The following is a 22,016-nucleotide window of genomic DNA, read 5'->3' on the forward strand; positions in this document are numbered from 1 at the left end:
GTGTGTGTGTGTGTGTGTGTGTGTGTGTGTGTGTGTGTGTGTGTGTGTGTGTGTGTGTGTGTCTGAGTGGTTGTGTTCAAATTGCCGTGATTCATCCTCCAATCCTGGTGAGATAAGGGCGAGGCGAGAGAAAGACACAATGCCGTGCAACAGTCGAATTATCTTTCACTGAACTGGAAGGACATTCTGTCTGTGTTGCTTTACTTCAGTCATTGAGGAATTCTGTGTTCCCCCTGTCCAAGTATATGCCCTCACGCACATAAACAAACACACACATACGCACACAAACATTCTTCATTGGTCCGACAGGCTAGACAAATACACACTTTTTAATAATAATACAAGATTGCACATTATTCCCTCGGTACGTTCCCTCGGTAAATTAGCGAAAAAGCTAATTTCATGCAATATTCTTTTTAAGCCATTAGCAGTTATTTTGGGGCAGTCATCATGGGGTGAAGAAGGAGGAGAAGGAGGAGGAAGACACAGGGAGGAGGACAGGGAGACAGGGAGAGGAGGACAAGGAGGAGGACAGGGACATGGGGGAGACAGGGAGAGGCAGAAGGAGGAGGACAGGGATAGAATGAGGGAGGACAGGAGGACAGAGGATATATGGAGGAGAACAGGGAGTTGGGGAGATAAGAAGAAACAGACGGAGACACAGGGAGACTGAGGGAGAACAGGGAGACGGAGAGAGGGGAGAGGAGACAGGAAGAAGTAAAGGGAGCAGTGGTCGTACTGATGAGCGTGGAAACACAGCTGAGGCTGGCAATTGGATGTCATCAGTCAAATTAAAATGAACAAATTGGACTTCAGTTCAGAAAGAGAGTGAGAGCGAGATAGCGTGTGAGTGCGAAACAGAGACAGAGCTTCCAAAAGAGTACGATTTATTAGGGGCTTGCGGAGGGGGAAGTATTCCGCTTATCATCTACTATCTCACTCGCCCCAATTCCACCAGTGACTCCCTGAGGAGATACTGGGGGAATCGGGCCTTGAAAAGTGGGGATTTTGGGTGCGGGGGGGGGGGGGGGGGTCGGATCGTACCATTTAGTTTTCGCCTCTTTGCCCGATAGAAATAAGAAATATTTGTCGTCCGCCCCTAATGGAAGCCATAACTCATGTCAGGCTCCCAATGTGGTCATGTGTTTGTCCCGTGGCGCCCAGTCGGGGCCCATACTGGTCGTCCTGGTCCCTCTAGTTGGGACTTCGGCTGCTGAAGTCATCCACGTTGTACACAAACAAAAAACCGTGCAGTTGTTTTTGTGCTGATGGCCCGACCACACGTGCGTGAATGAGAAAACACAACTTGTCACTTTCTCACAAATCAAATTGGTTTTACAGTCGGGAGACGGCGCCACCGTAATCAAGTCCGTCCCGCTCGGCTCGCCTCGGTGTCGGAGGAAATAAACATAAATAGATGTTTGGTCTGTGTTTTCATCACCAGGCCGGGATGATATTGGATAATGGCGTGAAGACCACGAAGGCGAACGACAAGGACAAGAGGCCCTATCTCTCTCTGGTGGGAGCCAGGTTAGTTTCTGGACCCTGAGACCGACCCGCATCGTCTGAAATCTCCACACATCGCATGCCCCTTACTAGCTCCTAGAAAATGACCCCATGCATTACATTTTCAATGAAATTAAATGTAATTGTATTGTTAAAGCCCTTAATCACAGGTACAGTCTCGAAGGGTTAAACAGGCCATATATTTACATACATACAGGCTTATACAGAACCAACGCGGGTTTCTGCTACCCCCCGGGCTCTTAACCGATCATTCCCCTTTTGCCTCTCCCTCTGTCTGTGTCTCCTCTGCCGGCTGGCTGCTCAGGTACGGCCCCCACGAGGACGCCGACCCCTTCAAGCCCAGAGTGCCCGCTCTCATCCACCACTTTGTGGCCTACAAGAACCAGGACCACGGGGCCTGGCTGCGGGGAGGGGACGTGTGGCTGGATGAGTGCCAGTAAGCACCGCGCGCGTGGTCCGACCCGGAGGGTGGATGGGAATCGATGGATGGATGAATGGGTTTCATCGGTGGATACACGAACTGATGGGCGGATGCATGGATGATGGATGAACGGAAGGGCAAATTAAGTGATGCAAATATAGATTTATCAGTACGCGGCGGTTTGATGAATGGGATGTTGCCCTGCCTCTGCTACAGCCATCGGTTTGGAGCAGATAGAGCTGACACATCAGCCCTTAAATGATGGTATTCCTCATGGCGCAAATACTCAGGGGTACTCCCACACACAATGAAACGCCAAGACAGAAAAGTGAATAAGCACGGTTCCGGTTTTATCGCTTGTTTTCCCCGTCTCTCGCATAAATAAAAGCATTTAATTCAGTATGATAGATGGCAAAATAAAAATAAAGACGTTTAAATAATGCAATCTCGATAACTACGAATAGCCTACCACGAGCATTATATGTTGGGGACGTGCACCTATTCATTCACTGTAATGGACGTCACATTTACTTTGCTGATGGCGCGTGCCTGTGGAACATTTTCCCACTCAAAGGCGTCACCCACCAAGGAACAAGTGGTGCAGTAAGCAAACAGCTGACAGTGTGTCTAAATATATCAATGACATTGAGTGGATGTCATAGCACAGGAATCACAGGCAGCATATTGCATCAGGATTGGATTGCACTCAGTTATTCCTGTGCAGCAGTATAGACACTATGATCAAATAGCTGTCATCGCTTATGTCTAGGCCCTGCAACACTGGATCAAACAGACTGCATAGCGGTCTCCACCCTTGTGAAAGATCTTCAGTATTTTACACTATTTCACCTGATGAGCTCTATACCTCTTTTTGGGGGAAAGGCCCTCGTCTAGAACGACATGACCAAGTAAACCCAGAATAGCTCTACATCTCTGGGGGTCTGCATGCATGAGGTTGGCCGCCATAGGTGGATAACAGCCTGGGTAATCAAAATAAGGAATCAGGAAAGTTGGTAGTATCAGCATTTCAGATTCCACCAACACAAACAAATAAATAAATGATGCTATTTACTGCTTGGTCGTATGGCAGACGCGTTTATGCAAATCGAGATGCAGGTCGTGAAGAATAGGCAGGCGGTTCAGTCATCCTGCTCTAGGACCTCTCCAGGGCTTTGGAACGAGCTGACGACTGGGACCAAATCGCTACGTTTACTGAGTTTACTTTGCCTACTAAGTGTACTAAGTAGTGTGAGATGACAAGTTCCATAATCAGATGCTGTATGGAAATTGATATACGGTGTGTGTTTAGAGTTCCCTCCTCGTTGAAGTGACCGGTAATTATTTTTAATTATTTAGCCAATCCCTCTCGGCTCCACATATAGTGGGAGGGGGGAGCTGTGAACATGGGTTGTTCCTTTTCCTGTAAATTAGCACGAAGGGTTGGAGAAGTTAAGGGAGTAGGGAGGACACGGGGAAAAGTTGGTTTCATAGAAAACTAAAATATTCTCCCCCAATCTCGCTTGCTGACCTTCAGCTGCCAATTACAAAGTTACTTCAATGTCACAACTCAATATGAGTTTCTTATATTGATATTTGTTCCCCTCCTTGGTGCATAAAAAAGTCTGTCCTGGTCTAGTGGAATTTTTCCTATCTCAAGTGATCCAGCTTCTGCAGGCAATTGACAAAAACCTTGGTGTGTGTGTGTGTGTGTGTGTGTGTGTGTGTGTGTGTGTGTGTGTGTGTGTGTGTGTGTGTGTGTGTGTGTGTGTGTGTGTGTGTGTGTGTGTGTGTGTGTGTGTGTGTGTGTGTGTGGGCACACATACAATGATACTACTGTATAACTATTGAACAATATAGAACCATAGTATGTTTCTTTCCAAATAGATTATTCCGAAATTCAATATGTTATTTTTCAGGTTGTTGTTGTTTTTCAGATTAGATAAATAGATTTTTGGATGAGATAGCGAGAGTGGGCATGTCTTTCGAACATGCCCATTCCATTGGGAGTGGGCATGTTCGATTGGGATAACTTGTTCCATTGGGATAACTTTTTCAAATGCCATTGAACTCTCTCTCCTTCTGGCTGACTCTCGTGCTCCCTCACTCTCTGTGTTGCACAATATGTGTTCCATTCGTATGTGTTTGTTTGTAGCCGTTCCTGAGTGTAGGCTGAGAAAGTGACAATTGTCCCTCCAATGTATGAGGGAGGAAATCTCCCTCTTACATTCACATACATACTCTCTCTTTCACTCTGTCTTTCTCTCTCTCTCAACCCCTCCATTAACCAAACGACCCTCTTCTTTCTGTTCAGGTTCGCTGATAATGGCATTGGTCTCACTCTTGCCAGGTAAGAACCTCCCAGCTCCCCCAAGCCGTTCATCAGTGTTGCATTTCTGTGTTCGAACTCTTGTTTGTATTCGTTGGTGGCAGAGAGGTGGGGCGGCAATGATAATTGGATCCTTCCTTATAAGGCTGTGCTCGGGTTCCATTGGGACAGAATGTGGTTTCAGGAAGAGAGGACAAAATACTTTCTGCGAGTAGAAATGTCATCGGGGTGGGAATTGGCATGGGTTGCAGAGGCAAGCCTTTTCCTGAGAAAAAAAACAAAATAGCTTACTGAAATACTGCGTTCACACATATACACCTGTACATGCACATCTTACGTAAACAGTAGGATGACAAAAGGGGCTTTTGTTGGTCAATACAGACGGATGGCAAACATCTCAGAATAGCAATGAGGCACTCCCAAGTCAATTCAATACATCCAATACATAACTACGACAGCAATTCTAAAACCATTTCCCTTCCTACAATAGAATAAGCAACAATGACTTTGGCCCCTGGCAGACAGGCCCTGTCTGCCTCTCATTAATGATAAGAGGCTACAGAATCTGAATCTGAATCAGAGTTACTTTAACTACATCTTATTGTAAACAAGAGTACACAAGAATACACAAGTACACAAGAGTAAAATTCTTAGGCTTGGTTCCTCAGCAGCCACATAGCAGCAACAATACACGATAGAGTAAATAAAGACAGGTAAAATCACAAATACGTAAAAAATAAGTAAATAGAAGTAGCAGCGTAGATCATAATAATAAAGAGTAATAAAAAAAAGTGTCAAAAGTGTAAGCTGGGCCTAACCCCACCTTACCGTCGTCAACCCTCTCATCCCTACAGCGGGGGAACATTCCCAGACGACGACGGATCCCGACAGGAAGTGAAGAACACGCTGTTTGTCGGGGAGAGCGACAACCACGGCACGGCCCAGCCGGACAACCGCGTCTGGGGCACCGGAGGGGCGGACCTGAGCGGCCGGACCATGCCCCGTGGACTGTGAGTGGTCACCGTGTTACATGGTCCCGCCCCGTTGCCCCGAGGAAAGACCTGCTATTGGACGTTTTACACAAAAATTTAACAACCCCCTACTCCAGTCATAACACATTTTCTCCCGTTAGCCATATAAGCTATAGGCTTCCAGTACGTGCTAGTAGAAAGGGTAAAGGGAGTGTACAAGCTGTCTCCCTGTCTCAGTGTTCAGTCACCGACAAATGCACTCGGCATGACCCCCCAGAAACAAGAGTGAGTTAGGGAGAAGGAGATCTGACCAGAGTAGTTTAAAGGCCATGAACTGTTGACGAGTCCCTTGGAGGCCCGCTACACCACCACCAGAGAGAGAGAGAGCCAAGCTAACGCCAGAGCCAAGCTAATCCCACAATAGGACGCCACAGGGGGTGCTCTTTAAACACAAGGCCGCAGCCAATACATACATACTTTCTCCTGCACCGTACACTGATTGAGGATAAGCTAATTGTTCTCCCAACCAAAAATGGGACGAGCTGTGGAGAAGTGAAACACTTAGCAAGTGCTCGGACTAATAATACCCATTTTACGTTCACCAGACAGAGAGCCTCTTGAGTTGTATTGATTCTGAACAGAAACAGAGACAAAGTACATTTATTTATTCGGCAATTTCATTACCAAGTGAAATCATAATAGGAAAAATAAGGAACAGTAATACAATTAGGTGTTTTAAATTCCAAAGCCTTTAGTGATCAAATGAGTGGAAACTATGAGAGGATGGATCAAGTATTAGGGAAAATAGGTCTTTAGGATGAAACACAGAGGTAAGTGAGAGCCCTGCAGAAAGAGATACTAGATGGACATTTCAACAAGGAACACTCATGCTGGGAGCAGAACAAGAAATGTTGCAATTTCTCACAGCTGAGGACATGACAAGGGGCAGGTTATTTGCTTGCAACCCATCGTGATTGAAATCACCTGGTGGCAATTCTAGCCAATCAGCAACAGCGATTGTGTTCGTGTGTTCTGAGTGGTTGGACTTGTATCACTCTTAAAAGTGAATCATACACCCTGCTCTCAGCTGTCTCGTTTCCATCACGACACAGAGAAATGGCTCTTTGGGGCTGCTTGAGGATAGTGTGTGTGTGTGTGTGTGTGTGTGTGTGTGTGTGTGTGTGTGTGTGTGTGTGTGTGTGTGTGTCTGTGTGTCTGTGTGTCTGTGTGTGTGTCTGTCTGTCTGTCTGTCTGTCTGTCTGTCTGTCTGTCTGTCTGTCTGTGTGTCTGTGTGTCTGTCTGTGTGTCTGTGTGTGTGTGTGTGTGACAAACACAATCCAATGGGTGTAGCTCAGACCTGGTTCATATTTGTAAAGAAGTGGAACTAATGTTCTTTTGTGATTTAGGTTATTGAAATGTACGTATTACACAATACTGCAATCTTTTGCCATCTTTTAAGAATATGAATGCAGATTTTTTTGCATAGACTCTGCAAACTTTTCCCCCACACTCACCTTTCTCCTCTCTTCGCTTCATTCGGTTTCCCTTCTGGGAGAGAGGGTGTTTACAATTCTAAAATATTCTCCCCCAATCTCGCTTGCTGACCTTCAGCTGCCAATTACAAAGTTACTTCAATGTCACAAATGTGTCTGGAATGTGTTCAGGAAACCTGTTGTCTCCAGCCTGCTTGGCACAATCCAACCAGAAAAATACTGGTGCAGCGTTCGTGTGTTGTTTCATGTATCCTAACCAGTGGCTGTCTGACCTGCCTGGAGTCGTCTCGATGACCTGTGACTGTTCAGCTCACCTGCTGGTTCATAACCCTCCAGCCAGCCGTGTCTTATGCAGGCTCTGAACTTTGAGAGGCACTCCTTCAGAGACACTTGAGGAGAGAGAAGGAGAGAGACGGAGAGCGATATCGAGCTTGAGTGTGCAGTCTTTTCCAAACTGCTGAACGAAAGCCCTTTTATTATTAATATTTTAAAGTTTATATTGTTCTTCATTCCTGTGTGTGTGTGTGTGTGTGTGCGTGTGTCTTTGTGTGTGTATGTGTGTGTCCTGCAGCAATTTCCCCATCCGAGGCATGCAGATCTACGACGGCCCCATTAAAGTCCAGAACTGCACGTTCCGGAAGTACGTTGCGCTGGAGGGACGACACACCAGCGCCTTCGGCTTCAGACTCAACAACTCGTGGCAGAGCTGCCCCAACAACAACGTCACCGACATCACCTTCGACAACGTGCCCGTGAGTGTGTCCTCAAACGCGTTAGGGAGGGAGGGAGGGAGGGAGGGAGGGAGGGAGGGAGGGAGGGAGGGAGGAAAGAGATAGGAAAGTGAGCGAGGGAGTGAGAGGGGCAGGGAGCGGTGAGAGATGGAACGACGGAGGGAGGGGTGGAAGGAGTATGTAGGGACGGGAGGGGAGAGGGAAGGGGAGTGAGAGGGGACAGGAAAGAAGAGGGAAAAAACGGGGAAAGGAATGACTAGAATGATAACAGACCCCCCACCACCGCCCCCCTCCATCCTTACCTCTGTCAGATCACATCACGGGTGTTTTTCGGCGAGCCCGGCCCCTGGTTCAGCAAAATGCAGATGGACGGCGACAAGACGACCATCTTCCACGACGTGGACGGCTCGGTCAGCGAGTACCCCGGGGCCTTCCTGGTGAAGGACGACAACTGGCTGCTGCGGCACCCCGACTGCATCGACGTGCCCGACTGGAGGGCGGCCATCTGCAGCGGCCACTATGCCCAGGTGAGGGAGGAGCACGCCAACGCACATGCACATGCACACGCATGCACATGCACATGCATCGACACACGCACCAATAGAGACACACACGCACACATGTGTGCGTGACACGTGTGTCAATGCATGCACTAATGCTTTGAACATAGACACATTCAAGTGCAAAAATGCATCAACACACATGCACACACTTGCGGTAAAGCCCAGGAACACATACACACAAATGAACACAGGCACTATTGTACACACACGCATTCTAATGCACGCAAAGCTAGCTCTTGGTATAGCTCAGCTGTAAAAACGGTTGAGTTCCCCAAACATATGGGTACTAATTGTCTGAATATATTATGCGGCGTAAATAAATACGTTGGCACATCAAGCGGAGAGGGAGGCCAAACATAAGCATAGAAACTAATTTATGGTTGCAGAGAGATCGGCCAGCGGGAGGTAACAGAAACGAGAAGGAGGTGTGGGCTTTTACCTCATGCAATTAAAAAAAGTTATTGAAATGAGGGTTACGAGCGGTTAATATCCAATTATCACAAGTGACATTTCTAACCGGTATGATTCCAAGCTGCCTCTTATGGATGTCAGATGTCATCGGTTACCAGCAAACAGACTGGGATACATTACCCTTGGGTTAAACAAAAGCGGTTTGCTAATCCCGAATGATTTTATTCCCAGCATGCAATATGGAAATAAAATGACAGTGGATGCCTACTGGGGATAAAACACCGGCAGAATAATTTTAAAGCTATTTGTGCTATTGTACAGATGGCAGTTAAATGTAGCCCAGAGAATACTTCTTCAAAGTGCGAAGCAATCAATTAAAATGCCATTGTTAAGCGCATCAATACATATTACAATCTAAATGAAAGCGTACCAAACAAACTCCAGCCCACGTACACATTCTCCTCACCTCAAATTATTAATATTTATTAATAATTCATTTTATATTAATATTTTGTATGGTTTTAGACTGAAACTCAGTGTTAATAATGAAACTGGCCTTTGTGATATTCAATTAGTTAAGTGTTAAACAAAACACTATGAAATACAAGTTCACCCATGGGTGAAGTGAACTTGTATCTATAGATTCCTTTCACCGAACCCTTTTAATTTTAGAGTTTGGTTTACTTTTTAAACCGCATCTCAGAATGTTAGGGACACCAATGAACCTTTCTTCTTTCTGATTGGCTGAGATTGCATTTGGTTTTGTGGCATCCTTGCGGTTGGATTTTAGTGTTGGGTTAGTCGTACTGTTGAAAGAAGAACCCTAAAATTACTCCATAAGTAAAGCTTTATAGCTCTTCATCAAATGCCACACATACCGACACCCCAGAGAACCAAAGACCTCTTGTGTTGAGGTGGTACAACACAACTGGCTGCACGGAAGAGAAAAGCTCACTTGATAACCAACTGAATAACTGAATAAGGTTCGAACTAACCTCTTGCACATTACAAATATCTTGTCCCCCACGTGGTCATTATTTGTGTGTTCTGTGTGACGCGACGCTGTCATACAGCCGTGTGGTCTGCGGGCTGCACTTTCAGATGGCAAACCGCAACTTCCATAAATCAACAAGTAGTCCTCGACCCAATATCTCTAACAGTTTAATTGGGTGTTGATAGGCCACAGCGTCGGGTAGAAGGATGTCTAATGATACGTTGCGTCTTACGTCTCGGCGGTCGTCGTCTTGTGTTGTTCTAGATCTACATCCAGACCCGCAACCCGGCCAACCTCAACATGCTCATGGTGAAGAACGAGTACCCCGACCGGCCGCTGGCGCTGGAGGGCGCGCTGGGCAAGAGGAAGCACTACCAGCAGTTCCAGCCAGTGATCACCCTGGCCAAGGGCTACACGGTCCACTGGGACCAGCCCGCGCCCGCGGAGGTCACCGTCTGGCTCATAAACTTCAACAGGTCGGAGATCACGCACTGAAAAGGGGGCAGAGTTTGTTTTGAAAAACAGGATAGTCAGAGCAGGACAGGCTGCCTGTTTGGTTAAAAGACAGGATAGTCCAACCAGGATAGGCTGCCTGTTTGGTTAAAAGACAGGATAGTCCAACCAGGATAGGCTGCCTGTTTGGTTAAAAGACAGGATAGTCCAACCAGGATAGGCCATGTGGTGGAAATTTTGGATCACGTCAATCGTTTCTGTATCAACTTTTAAGAATAAAGAGTCATCCAAACTTATAACAATTAGGCTAATTTAATCAAGTAATAAAACATAGAGCAACATAATCCAAGATCTCGGATGGGAGTTCTCCCTGCGTCTATTGCCTCTATTAGCTTCGCAATGAAAATTCCCCAGATGCTAGTTCGCCCTGCGTCTCTCAAAGAGCTCAGCAAGGAGAAGTCCAGTGCATTAGCGAAAGCAAGGACTTCCTATACAGTGTTGTCAGGATGCTGAGAGCCGCTCTGCCCCCCAATAAAACGATAGTATAAGTTAACCAGATGGCAAATCATCGATGCACCTCCTCAGGATGTCTTAAAGGGGGCCGTAGCCATGCCTAATCAGTTGGAGCCCTGGCTTCTCGACCTTCCAAACGGGGTGAGGAAAACAGGCACATACCAATAAAGGGCAGTTAGAGAAACAGAAGGATAGTCCCATCAGGATAGGCAGAGCGTTTAGTTAAAAGACAGGATAGTCCAACCAGGATAGGTTGAATGTTTAGATAAAAGACAGGATAGTCCAACCAGGATAGCCCGACTGTTTGGTTAAAAGACAGGATAGTCCAACCAGGATAGGCCGACTGTTTGGTTAAAAGACAGGCTAGTCCAACAGCCCGACTGTTTGGTTAAAAGACAGGATAGTCCAACCAGCATAGGCCCACCACTGAGGGTGGGATAGTCCAGGGGTAAGGTTGTTGTCTTCCATTCAAATTGACTTCCTGAGCAAGTTGCCTTCAAGTCCTACAGGCTCCAACAACATCAAAAATTCACTGTGAGTCCCACTATGGATAAATTCATTGACTTGAGCATAAATGGTGAGCATGACAGCATTGTTTTTCGATTAAGGTCTGGTCAATTTTGTGTCATTAAAGCCCTGTGCTAATGCTCAACTTAATTACTATTTTGACAAAATGCACCACAGAAATACTTGTCACACACGCCCAACATTCTCTTCCAACACCGGGTGTTTTGTGGCTCCCCGCTTTGTAATTTGCTAAACACAGACCGTCATCTCACGCCTTTTGCCTATTCACTGCGACCTCAGCCCACCCTGGAATGGCAGGCCATGCCGCCGTTTAACAGCAGCAAGATGTGACTATGCCTCTGTGCTCCAAAAGATCGAGAGAATATTAAATGCATCTCTGTCGCCACCTACTGCTCAAAGAGCGAAAAAGCAAGCAAAACTGTTTAGCTGCTGTAAGAAAAACGATGTCTTTGTTTTATCAATTACAGAAAATCGAATCATTTGCGATTAATAAGGGAACATTTCAAGCTATATGAATTTGGTCAAATTCCGACAGACTTTTCTCTACTGATTAGTTCAATAATTGAATTCCACAGAAAATCGAATAATTTGCGGTTAATTAGGAAACATTTCAATGCTATGAAATTGGTCAAATTCCGACAGACTTTTCTTTACTGATTAGTTCAATAATTGAATTCCTTGAGTAATAATGTTTTTTTATGGTGTAACTAATTGAGTGAGTTTTCGTAAGGATAAAGGTAATAATTATTATTCCCCAATAGAATTAATATAATATATTTCAAATGCAGTCTTATTATAGCTGCCATATGTTCAATTCAAGTAAATTATGAATGTACTTAGTCACCGTACCGTTCTGAATGAGTGATTGAGTGAACCTACTCTGTTTCCAGGAATGACTGGATCAACGTAGGCTTCTGCTACCCACAAGGCACCACGTTCACCATCCTCGCAGACATCCACAACCGCCTGTCCAAGGAGACACGCAAGACCGGCGTGTTCCTGAGGACCATGCAGCGGGACAAGGTCAACCACTCCCACCTGTCCAGAGGCTACTACTACCTGGAGCCGGACACCGGGTGAGAAGACCCACTGCGGCGGTCTGCCTGTGTGTGTGTCCGGGTCGTTTAGCACAGAAAGCACTCTGCAAGTTAGATTTGATGAGTGAGCCACATTGCAATGTTTGTTTTTTTTCCATTGCCAAAATATAAAAGAAGCTTTCACAAATGTTTTAATTTTGTTAAAGTTTGACATTTTCTTGAAATGTTGCAAGTAGATGCCTCTGAGAGTGTCGCTATGAGAAAGAGGGGTAGGCCTCTCTGTCTGTCTGTCTGTCTGTCTGTCTGTCTGTCTGACTGTCTGTCTGTCTGTCTGTCTGTCTGTCTGTCTGTCTGTCTGTCTGTCTGTCTGTCTGTCTGTCTGTCTGTCTGTCTGTCTGTCTGTCTGTCTGTCTGCCTCTCTTTCTCATAGCCTCAGGGAGATCCATAGGCAACTTGACAAAACGATTTCAAGCTTTAACGAAACATATGCTCTTGGCAATTAAATAATGCAATGTGGCTTACTCATCAAATCTAACTTATGGAATGCTCTCTGTGCAAAACAACACAAAGAGCTTGTCGCTAGCTATTTCTGAGCCACACACAAACCCGTCAACGGAAAAATTCCTTGCTATTAAAATACAATCAGTACTGTTTGTAGAAAAATCTGTTCTACAAAGAAATACAAGACGATAACACAGCGTGACTTTTTTTTTTTTTTACTTTGTAATCCTCAGCCTGGACTCTGATCAAAACCCCTGGTACGTCTCTCTCTCTGTTTCCCTGTAGCCTGTTGTTCATCAAGGTGAAGGCCCACAACGACCGCGAGAGCTTCGCCTTCTGCTCCGTCAAGGGCTGTGAGAGGGTCAAGATCACGGCCGTCATCCCCAAGGGCAGCCCCCCCAGTAACTGCATGGCACGGGCATACCCCCGGCACGCAGAGCAGCCCATCGTGGACGTGCCCATGCCCAGGAAGCTGCCCAACGCCAGGCTGGTATGAGAGCACTACAGAGCAGCTACAACAGGGTTCATCATGGGGGGAGGGGGAGGAGGTGGCATGAGAGCGTTGTGGGGATCTAGGTAGTGGTGGAAATGATGGTGTTGTGAGAGAGGGTGGTGGAAGTGATGGGGGTGGTGGCATTGTGAGAGAGGTTGTTGGATGTGATGGGGGTGGTTGGGTTGTGAGAGAGGATGGTGGATGTGATTGGGGTGGTTGTGACAGTGGGAGGTGGAAGTGATGGGTTCATGGTATTATGAGAGAGGTTGTTGGATGTGATGAGGGTGGTTGGGTTGTGAGAGAGGATGGTGGATGTGATTGGGGTGGTTGTGACAGTGGGAGGTGGAAGTGATGGGTTCATGGTATTGGGAGAGAGGTTGTTGGATGTGATGGGGGTGGTTGGGTTGTGAGAGAGGGTGTTGGATGTGATTGGGGTGGTTGTGACAGTGGGAGGTGGAAGTGATGGGTTCATGGTATTGTGAGAGAGGTTGTTGGATGTGATGGGGTATGGTTGGGTTGGGAAGGAGGGTGGTGGATGTGATGGGGGATGCTGTTTTGAGAGAGGGTGGTGGACGAGATGGGGGTGATGGTGTTGTGAGAGAGAGGGTGTTGGAGGAGCTGTCGACGGGATATGGGTAGTCATGCTGACAACCGATCAATAGATTAATTGAATCAGAGCTAAATTGTTTAATTTACAATAATTTATGGGGAAAGGCGATGGGCAAGTGCGGGATAATTTCATGAGAAATAGTTAGAAAATTATTAGAGAGTGCTTCGAACTTGTTTTCTTCTCTTCAGCACTCACCAGAGCACTTCCTGGAGATCAAAATGGAGTCCTACAACACTCGCTTCTTCCACCTGAAAGAAGACTTTGCCTACACTGAGGTGACTATTTCTCCGGTCTCTGCAGTTAAGATTGGATCGATAAGGTTTCGACGGCTTTCTTTTAAAAACTTGTGGCAAGCCACCTTCTGTGTGAACGCTATCCTTCACCTTGATGCTTGATCCTGATTGGATGACAGGTGAATGGCAGGAAGCTATACCAACCAGAGGACGGGGTGATGCTGACCATAGTGGACGGCCACGACGGCAAACTGGTGGAGACTAAGAGCTTCAGGAACACCATACTGCAGGGAATCCCCACACAGCTGGACTCCTACATCTCTGGGCTGGCCGATGGGTAAGGAGCCAAGACAAAGGAGACGCGCCCATGTGTCACGTGCTAGTATCAGAAGAGTCGGACAGAACCATGAGGTTGTATATTTTTCCCCAGTGGGACTGAAGGGTTCAGCTCACGGCTTAAGGTTTAGGTTAAGGGTTAGGCTAAGCAAGGAATAGGTTTAGGGTTCTGGTATGATCTGATCAGAAACAAATCAGAAACAAAAATGGCATGGTCCAGGGTATTTATAATGTTATTCAATATGAATTATAGATAGTAAATATGTATAATTTCATGCTAAATTAGATGTATTGGAAGTAAAGATCTGTTCTGGTTATGTGTGCATTTTTGTGTTTAATATTTCTATTCCCTGTCTGTGTTTCTTCAGTTCCGTCGTCATCGTGACTTCTAAGGGTCGACTGGTGACCAGAGGAGCCTGGACCAAAGCCTTGGAGAGACTTGGTGTGGACAAAAGTTTGAAACTGAAAGGTAACCTTTATCTTCCCTCACCATGACTTCATCAACGACCAAAGGAACTGAAAGCTAATTTTCAGTTCAACTCACAAATATACCTGCTGTATCACTAGATGACCACTAGGGGGCGGTGTTGCTGTAAGGTAACATTTTGAAGGACTTCCATCGTGTAAAAAGAAAGTAGCAAAAATTATCCGCAATTTTAAGCAGTTAAAGGGTAATTCGGAAGAGTAATTTGGGACACAATGGGACCCACCATTTTTTCTGAGCTTAAAAACATGTTCAAATTCTGAGCCTATACTAAAACAACCATTCATTCAATACTCACTTATGTAAGTGCACCTCTAGGGGTCTATGCATATCAACAGCGCTACATGCATGGTTTGCACATGTGCGTTCACACGTATGCGGGGCACATGCTGTAGTAGCAGGGTCTCTGTGCGCAGCGGCCCTACCCCTTCCCCTTTGTGTTGCTCAACACCAACACAGGGTCTCCCACTGCCCCTCCTCGCGATCCTACAACTCTCCGTTTCAAATGAGGAGGCCCACATTCCACACATACATCCCTAATTCTGTCAAGAGGACTGAGCTGCTGATCATGGGGGCTGGAATGGGTCAAATAAATCTGTGCTCCACTTGTGTGTGTGTGTGTGTGTGTGTGTGTGTGTGTGTGTGTGTGTGTGTGTGTGTGTGTGTGTGTGTGTGTGTGTGTGTGTGTGTGTGTGTGTGTGTGTGTGTGTGTGTGTGTGTGGGTGGAGGCTGAGAAAGTCACATTTGGGCCAATGTATGAGTAAATCTCTCTCGCTCTCTCCCCCTCGCTTACTCTTTCTCTCTTGCAATCTGATATCACAACCGCTGTTGCGACTCTTCATCTTCCAATTGACTTTTCACGAGAAACACTTTGCTCTTGCTTTGTCTCGTCTCTACGTATTAATTTATAGTAAAGGAAAATTTGAAAGAAGTATTTATTTTGTTGCACTGAAAATTATGATTATAGCCTAGTCAAAAGACAGTCATGGTGGAGCTATTTTTCATTTTAAATCACAGGTTTTCATCACATTGCTGAAAAGTAAACTTTGTCTCAAGAGAACAGCTGAAAGAGAGAGATGCAGTTCCATTACATGTTTCAGATTTTAACTATTTCTTCTACTTGTTGTTATTCCTCCTCTTAACTGATGTTGGCCCACACAGCTCACAGGAAGTGGGAGATCGGTATACTGTAGGAGGAACCACAGCTGACTGGAGGCTAGCCCATAACAATCAGCCTCCCTAGTCTAGCTGCAAAATGAGCAATGAATTTATCGTTTATTTCTCTCTTCACCTCCCCCTCCCCCCCATGCAGATAAGTTGGTGCTGGTGGGCTTCAAGGGCCCGTTCCGACCTGAATGGGTGCATGTGGAGGTGGGTGAGGACAGGGTGAAGATCCACCAGGTGTTGCCCATCCCTGTGGTGCAGAAGACCAAGCTATGAGAACCCTGGCACGTCTAGTCCCGGGGAGGGGAGTAATCGGCTATAGACTATATCGCTAATATTCACACAGAAGCACGCACACTTACACAAGAGACATGGCAACGTGAACATGCACACTTACATAGTAGACAAAACAAGGCTGCAAAGCGGCATCAAAATCACTAAAGACCCTAATACTGCCGTCACCGCGCGATCAAGGGTCATGGACTTTGGGGGAGGATTTCAATAGAGAACCAAGCACTGCCCAATACGAACCGCGACTTTGCCACTCTCTCCCCCCAAAACCCCACTAGCCCACCTCCATCGACCACACACGGGGAGAGGAATCAAACTAGGCTCGGGGAAACCAGGGCAGACGCATGCATATTACCTGTTAAATGACCAACATCCGCTTCTTGTGCTGAGTTTATTTTATTTTTTTATGTTCCTGTGTCATGTAAAGAAGAAGACAAAAAAAAACTTCGCCGTCAAGTGGTTTTTTCAGCTGTACTTTGATAGTGGACTTGTTAAAAAAAGATTTTTAAAAGTGTGTGAAAACAAAGGTCCAAAAATAGCTATACCCAGAACCATTCCTTGTTTTGCATCCCCCATTCAACCCCCTCTTAACAACCCCCGCCCAGCCCGGCCCAGCCCTATCTGACTCCTCCCTGGTGCTCTGAACACTGGATTGATGTTGTTGTGATGCTATCCTCTCGTGCTCGCATCATGTCAGTGTTTGTGGGGTTCACCTTGAAAATTGTTAAAAAATACAAAAAGGATGACAAAGATGGCGAAACTCCGCTGATTGGACATCTGGCGAACGTATACATGTGCAATTCTCCTCCGAGTTCAAAAGCAAGGGAAGAGTTTGTTCAAATCCGGCATGGACGTCCAAAAAATAATGGATGCTTTTCCCTTGGCCGAAATAGCTGGTCTTTTTTCGGAGGCTGTAGCAGTTAGTGTTTTGTATGTTAAATGTGTTTTTAAGATTCCACAGATTGATAACAGAGATATATTTTATACTTATTTATTGTACAGACACCACGGATAACAAATGTAGAAGGGGCATCTTTTAAGTTGTAATGTATTCTTGTCCTATATTGTATGTAATAAAGAACTGATATAGCTCTACCTAACTGCATTCAAGCCAGCATATGGTACCATTGGTATTGTCCATGACCTGTTTAACCTGTTCCAAATGGATGTGTTGTATATGTGACTTTGGCTTGTACAGTGATGAATCCAAACGACTTTAAATCTTGAAAGACAAAAAAAGCGCCTTTTGTACAGAAATAAAAGATGGTAAATCAATCAAAGTGTGGCCTGGGTGTCGTTTCATCTGAACAAAACATGAAAGGAACGCACACTTTATAGTCGTTTATGTTGCCCAAGTGGTTACTTCATTCTAAATCAAAGCACTCTTTTCAGGACCGCTTTAAATCAACTCAGATAATTGTGCCATGTTTTAGTTGGCCGAGAGGGAAACTTCTGGAAGTTTTGAATACAAATTGGATTCCTTTAGATGCTGGACAATTGGTTCCCTGTGTGTGCGTGTGCGTGCGTGTGCGTGTGTGTGTGTGTGTGTGTGTGTGTGTGTGTGTGTGTGTGTGTGTGTGTGTGTGTGTGTGTGTGTGTGTGTGTGTGTCTCCCTGGCCCATTATAAATCATTGTGGAATGCTGTGCTCGGCTGACATACTGAGAAAGTTATGGGGGAAAAGAACCTGTAAAAGAAAAACCATTAAGGTCCTTCTAACAGTTAATGTTTCCGCAATTGTCCCTTGTATGGCCCTCAAATGCTTCTGAAAGCCAACACTAATTCATCAGTGGGCCAGGAAGTAGGCTGGTTACTGGTTTGCTCATTCATTCACAGTTGAGCAAAAATAAATACGATGAATAATATGTCCATGTTCTTGAGAAGACGCACATCATGACCAAGACTGTTGGGTCTTCTTTTGGAAATGTGAGCTGCTCGCCAGCATACAAAATATGCAAGTTCTCTTCACTTTTGAGAGCCTGCATGTTGTTTGAAAGTAATGACAATTGGGCCCAGTACAATAATTAGCAAGACTATTAAAATGCATCTAACAGACTATTAGTTTAGAGTCATTAATCAGCAACTTGTATCCAAAGCAACGGAATATTGCTTTTGGGTGACTACTGTAGACATTGGGAATAAAATGCAGGATACCTTTTGGATGAGATGGTAATATCTTATATTCGATTTACTTACAAATGATTTCACTATGTAATTAAATAAACTAAACTATGCAGTGCTAGACAAAAAAAATCAAGAATCTTTACCTAAATATAAGTTTCTTATGTCACTGTAAGATGCTTTGGCTAAAAGTCGTGGAAGATCCCAGGAAAGAGGCAACTTGCCTCAAACTGATCAGCTTGTAAGAACCTTACTTCTTTTTTCAGCATTGAAAATTGTAGAAAAGTTGAAGCAATCCAATTTCCTATGATTTTAGGTTTTCTGAATCTGATTTAAATAACAGATTTGACAGAACCTGAAAAATGTATTTTTTTTTTATTAAAACTATTATAAATACACAACTATCAAAGTAAAGCACACGCAATTGTACATAAAATCTTTTTAATCATTTGTTGAATCACAGAACAGAATAGTGCTATTTGGTGAACAACAAAAATGTGAAGAACAAGGAGTTTGCCGTCAAGAATAATGTATCTGTATAGACCATGGACAAAAAAACGATCTCGGACACATTTGGATAGAAAAAAAGTATCAATGCGTATTCATGTTGACCACGCCCGGCTGCACTGGCCCCAATGACAGACAAAACACGTTTACATTATGTGAACTACTAAAGTACATGTGCAACTTAATGCAAAGGGGATTATAAAGAACATGAATTACCTGTGTGATAAAAAAAAAAAAAACAATTTTGAAAAGTCCTCATGGAGATGATTGCAACCGGAGAAGGTGAACAATCGAATACTGATCCTGTGAATGGTCGAGGACAAATCGTGAACTCCTATTCTCAGGGTTGTCTATAACAGAAGGAGACTGGATTCCGCTGGAGGTAACAAGTTATTCACTTCTGAATGATAACCCATGAAACGGATAAACGCTCAGTCACTTTTTTCCCAAACAGATTTGTTAGAATTGAACCCTGGTCAGATCTGTGACGAGGAAGAGGCACGGTAAACCAAGATGACCAAGAGTCCTTTGAGTCTTCTGAAACACCCCATTAGAGCTCCTGCTTGTTTGCCTTGTTGCCCTGCAGGTCTGGCTTCTTGCCCTCCTTTTTGCTCTTCTTCTTCTTCTTGGAGCCAACCGGGTGGGGCTCTTTGGTCCCCTCTGCATTCCCGGCCTTCCCAGGGAACACCTGTCCCTCCACGGTGACGTCCAGGCAGCGTTCCTGCTGCACCAGGAAGTCCTTCACCTCCCAGGCCAGCGCGCCGTCCTTGAGCATGAAGATGGCTCGGTTGGAGCCCACCACAAACCTGGAGGTGGGGAGACATGGATTTTACGGACCCGGTGTACTCCAAACTAAATAGTCTAGTTCTCACAGACAAAATGGAGGGTGTATGGAGTAAAAATCGCTTTGAGTCATGTAATTAGACAAACAGCAACTGTGACAGAATAAACTAACATCGGCTGTCCTACAGGGTAGATCTTAAAATATTTTATATTTAGCCATTAATAGTTATCCCTATGCAATTGGGATAACTATTAATGTTTAGTATAACCTTTACATTGTGTTAGTATGACAACTAGTATGCCAACACACACAAACACACACCATGCTAAACAAGTCAGTACCTCTGGATGTCATAGTTGGCATTGAAGAGACTGCCCTGCCAGAGGCTGGTGACCTCTTCTGTCTCCTTCTCAGTAGGATCTCCTGACACACTGGCAAAAACCATCAGTGTCCTGCCCTTCTTGGACATCTTCAGCAGTTCCTCGGGCTTGGAGGGGTCGGCTTTAGAGAAATCCACTTGGGGCGGCGGCCTCTTGTGTTCAGGGAGGTCCCCTTCCTCGATGTCATCATCCTTCTGTAACGCAGAGCAACGAGAGGACAAGTGTTAAAGACCCTGGAAGTGGACCACAAGAGATTCCTCCTCTACCCAAGTGTAAAGACTGCGGTAATTTGATGACGTGGTATGACAGTCGGTAGCCGCTGGTTCAATGGGCAGTGGGTTATAAAAACGGAATAATAACACTTTATGTCGTTTTAACAACATTTAGAAAGTGCACAACAAATATATATAATAAGTAAATGTATTAGAGACTACAGTCAACATTAAACCGCGAGTTGTAGAATTCAGAAGCTGAGTATATCCGTGAGTTACATTAAACAATGTTTGTAGCCTTGAACATCTGCAACATTTGTTTCACTATTCTTAAACCCAGGGTCTGAAATCATAGCTTGTAATGTTTGTGAATAATCTTTCTTGCTATCCACTGAATGAGGAGGTTGTGATGCTGGGTCGTTAGCTCCAAGCTAGCTCCAAGATGTATTTCGGGAGGACTAAGCCAAAACTATTCCCATCCATTACCTCCCACTCCTCCAGAAGACGGGCCATGTCCGCGTCATTGTAGTCCCTGATGTCCTTCTTTTTCTTGGGTTTATTTGGACCATCGCTCCCGATTACAACCAACAATTGTGTGCAGAGTAGCAGTGCAAGACACTTCCACCTAAAGTCCGACGCCATGCTTACAGATGGAGCGCTGTGATTGGTGGAGCTCAAAGGCTGTCACGAGACGGGAAGGGGCGTGTCTTAGTTGAGCTGAGATGAGGAGTGGTGATCTTGAGTGAGACGGGCAAGACTGCATGCAAACGTTGAGATGGTTGATATTCATCATATAAAGTCTTATAAAGTCTGAATACAGTCTATGATCTCAATTTGAGATCATAGACTGTGTACAATTGTTGAGATGGTGGAGATCATGGTCTGCATAGTTGAGATGCATACAGTATGGTGTGGATGATGATGATGATGATGATGATGATGATGATGATGATGATGATGATTTGTTATTTTTATGTTTTCTAAAACTTTGAAGTAATAGGCTAAATACGTATATTATATAGTTAGATAAGAACAAGTATATAGGCCTAAAACACATTTGAAAATGTTTCACAAATCCCAGGCCTTTAATCAAGACAAAGTTAAGTTTGCACAATGTGTGGCCTTGTTACAGGCCTATTAACTTTTTTAAGCTGTTAATGCTCGTTTTATCATATAAACAGCTTGAAAAAGTTTCAGCTTTGGTCTAACCAACTTCAAAATTATGAATCTGAAAGTTACGGTAATGTCGTGTCTAAAGTTCAGACACAGGGCATTGAATTTGAAGATGTCTAGAGCCAGAGCTATTTAGAGAGATCTCTCAATGGCTCTGCTTAGACCTAACCATCATAGAAACAAACTTTAACAGTGCCCTGGAGTACGTGCACATCTTTCCCTATGGGTTCCCAGAAGCTGAAAAAAGAACTGAAATGTGAAGGGCCTTGGCTATAATTTTGTTTGTTGCTGTATACACGTATTATAGCAGTGCTGGACGTATTTGCTGTGGTCAGCTTCTGTATCGTTCTGGGCAGTCTGAACGGAAATGGACCACACCTCTTCAGGACACACATCCTCCCTAAACAGCCTGGAGGAAGAACTCTCTCTCTCTCTCTCTCTCTCTCTCTCTCTCTCTCTCTCTCTCTCTCTCTCTCTCTCTCTCTCTCTCTCTCTCTCTCTCTCTCTCTCTCACGCATGGATGGGTGATTAAATATAAATCTCTAACAGGTATATCAGAGGTATATAAATACTTAACAGTTGATGGACCAGTCTGACAACAAATAAGCTTTGAAAGGATATGCATCAATTCATGCGTATGGGGCTACACCCTTGTTGACTGGGCTATAAATACCCTGCGGGTGTATTCCCGCTGATTGTTCTGACATCCACTGTTTGATGCGCTCTCATTGAATAGGAGGAGATCAAGCCAGCGGAGAAAG

At 44.9% G+C, this 22,016-nt stretch overlaps 2 protein-coding genes across 2 annotated transcripts in view; one reads left to right on the forward strand and one right to left on the reverse strand.

The window, feature by feature from the left end:
* Nucleotides 1-17,360, forward strand: part of cemip (cell migration inducing hyaluronidase 1) — a 98,653-nt gene extending 81,293 nt beyond the window's left edge. Inside the window, 13 exon segments of the mRNA XM_030376765.1 lie at nt 1,445-1,530; nt 1,832-1,963; nt 4,260-4,295; nt 5,129-5,284; nt 7,310-7,490; nt 7,781-7,996; nt 9,702-9,913; nt 11,822-12,007; nt 12,755-12,959; nt 13,761-13,847; nt 13,985-14,142; nt 14,510-14,610; nt 15,938-17,360. Coding sequence (XP_030232625.1) covers nt 1,445-1,530; nt 1,832-1,963; nt 4,260-4,295; nt 5,129-5,284; nt 7,310-7,490; nt 7,781-7,996; nt 9,702-9,913; nt 11,822-12,007; nt 12,755-12,959; nt 13,761-13,847; nt 13,985-14,142; nt 14,510-14,610; nt 15,938-16,065 — 1,884 coding nt within the window. The 3' untranslated portion in view covers nt 16,066-17,360.
* A 1,263-nt stretch (nt 17,361-18,623) lies between these two features.
* On the reverse strand, nt 18,624-20,754 carry mesd (mesoderm development LRP chaperone). Its single transcript, XM_030377663.1, has 3 exons — nt 20,569-20,754; nt 19,832-20,064; nt 18,624-19,512 (listed from the first exon to the last, which is right to left on the reverse strand). Exons 1-3 carry the CDS (start codon nt 20,722-20,724, stop codon nt 19,257-19,259), a joined length of 645 nt encoding a protein of 214 aa, XP_030233523.1. The 5' UTR covers nt 20,725-20,754; the 3' UTR covers nt 18,624-19,256.
* Between the last annotated feature and the right edge of the window lie 1,262 nt (nt 20,755-22,016).

The sequence above is a fragment of the Gadus morhua genome, chromosome 14 (assembly GCF_902167405.1).
Source record: "Gadus morhua chromosome 14, gadMor3.0, whole genome shotgun sequence".
Taxonomy (NCBI): Eukaryota; Metazoa; Chordata; class Actinopteri; order Gadiformes; family Gadidae; genus Gadus; species Gadus morhua.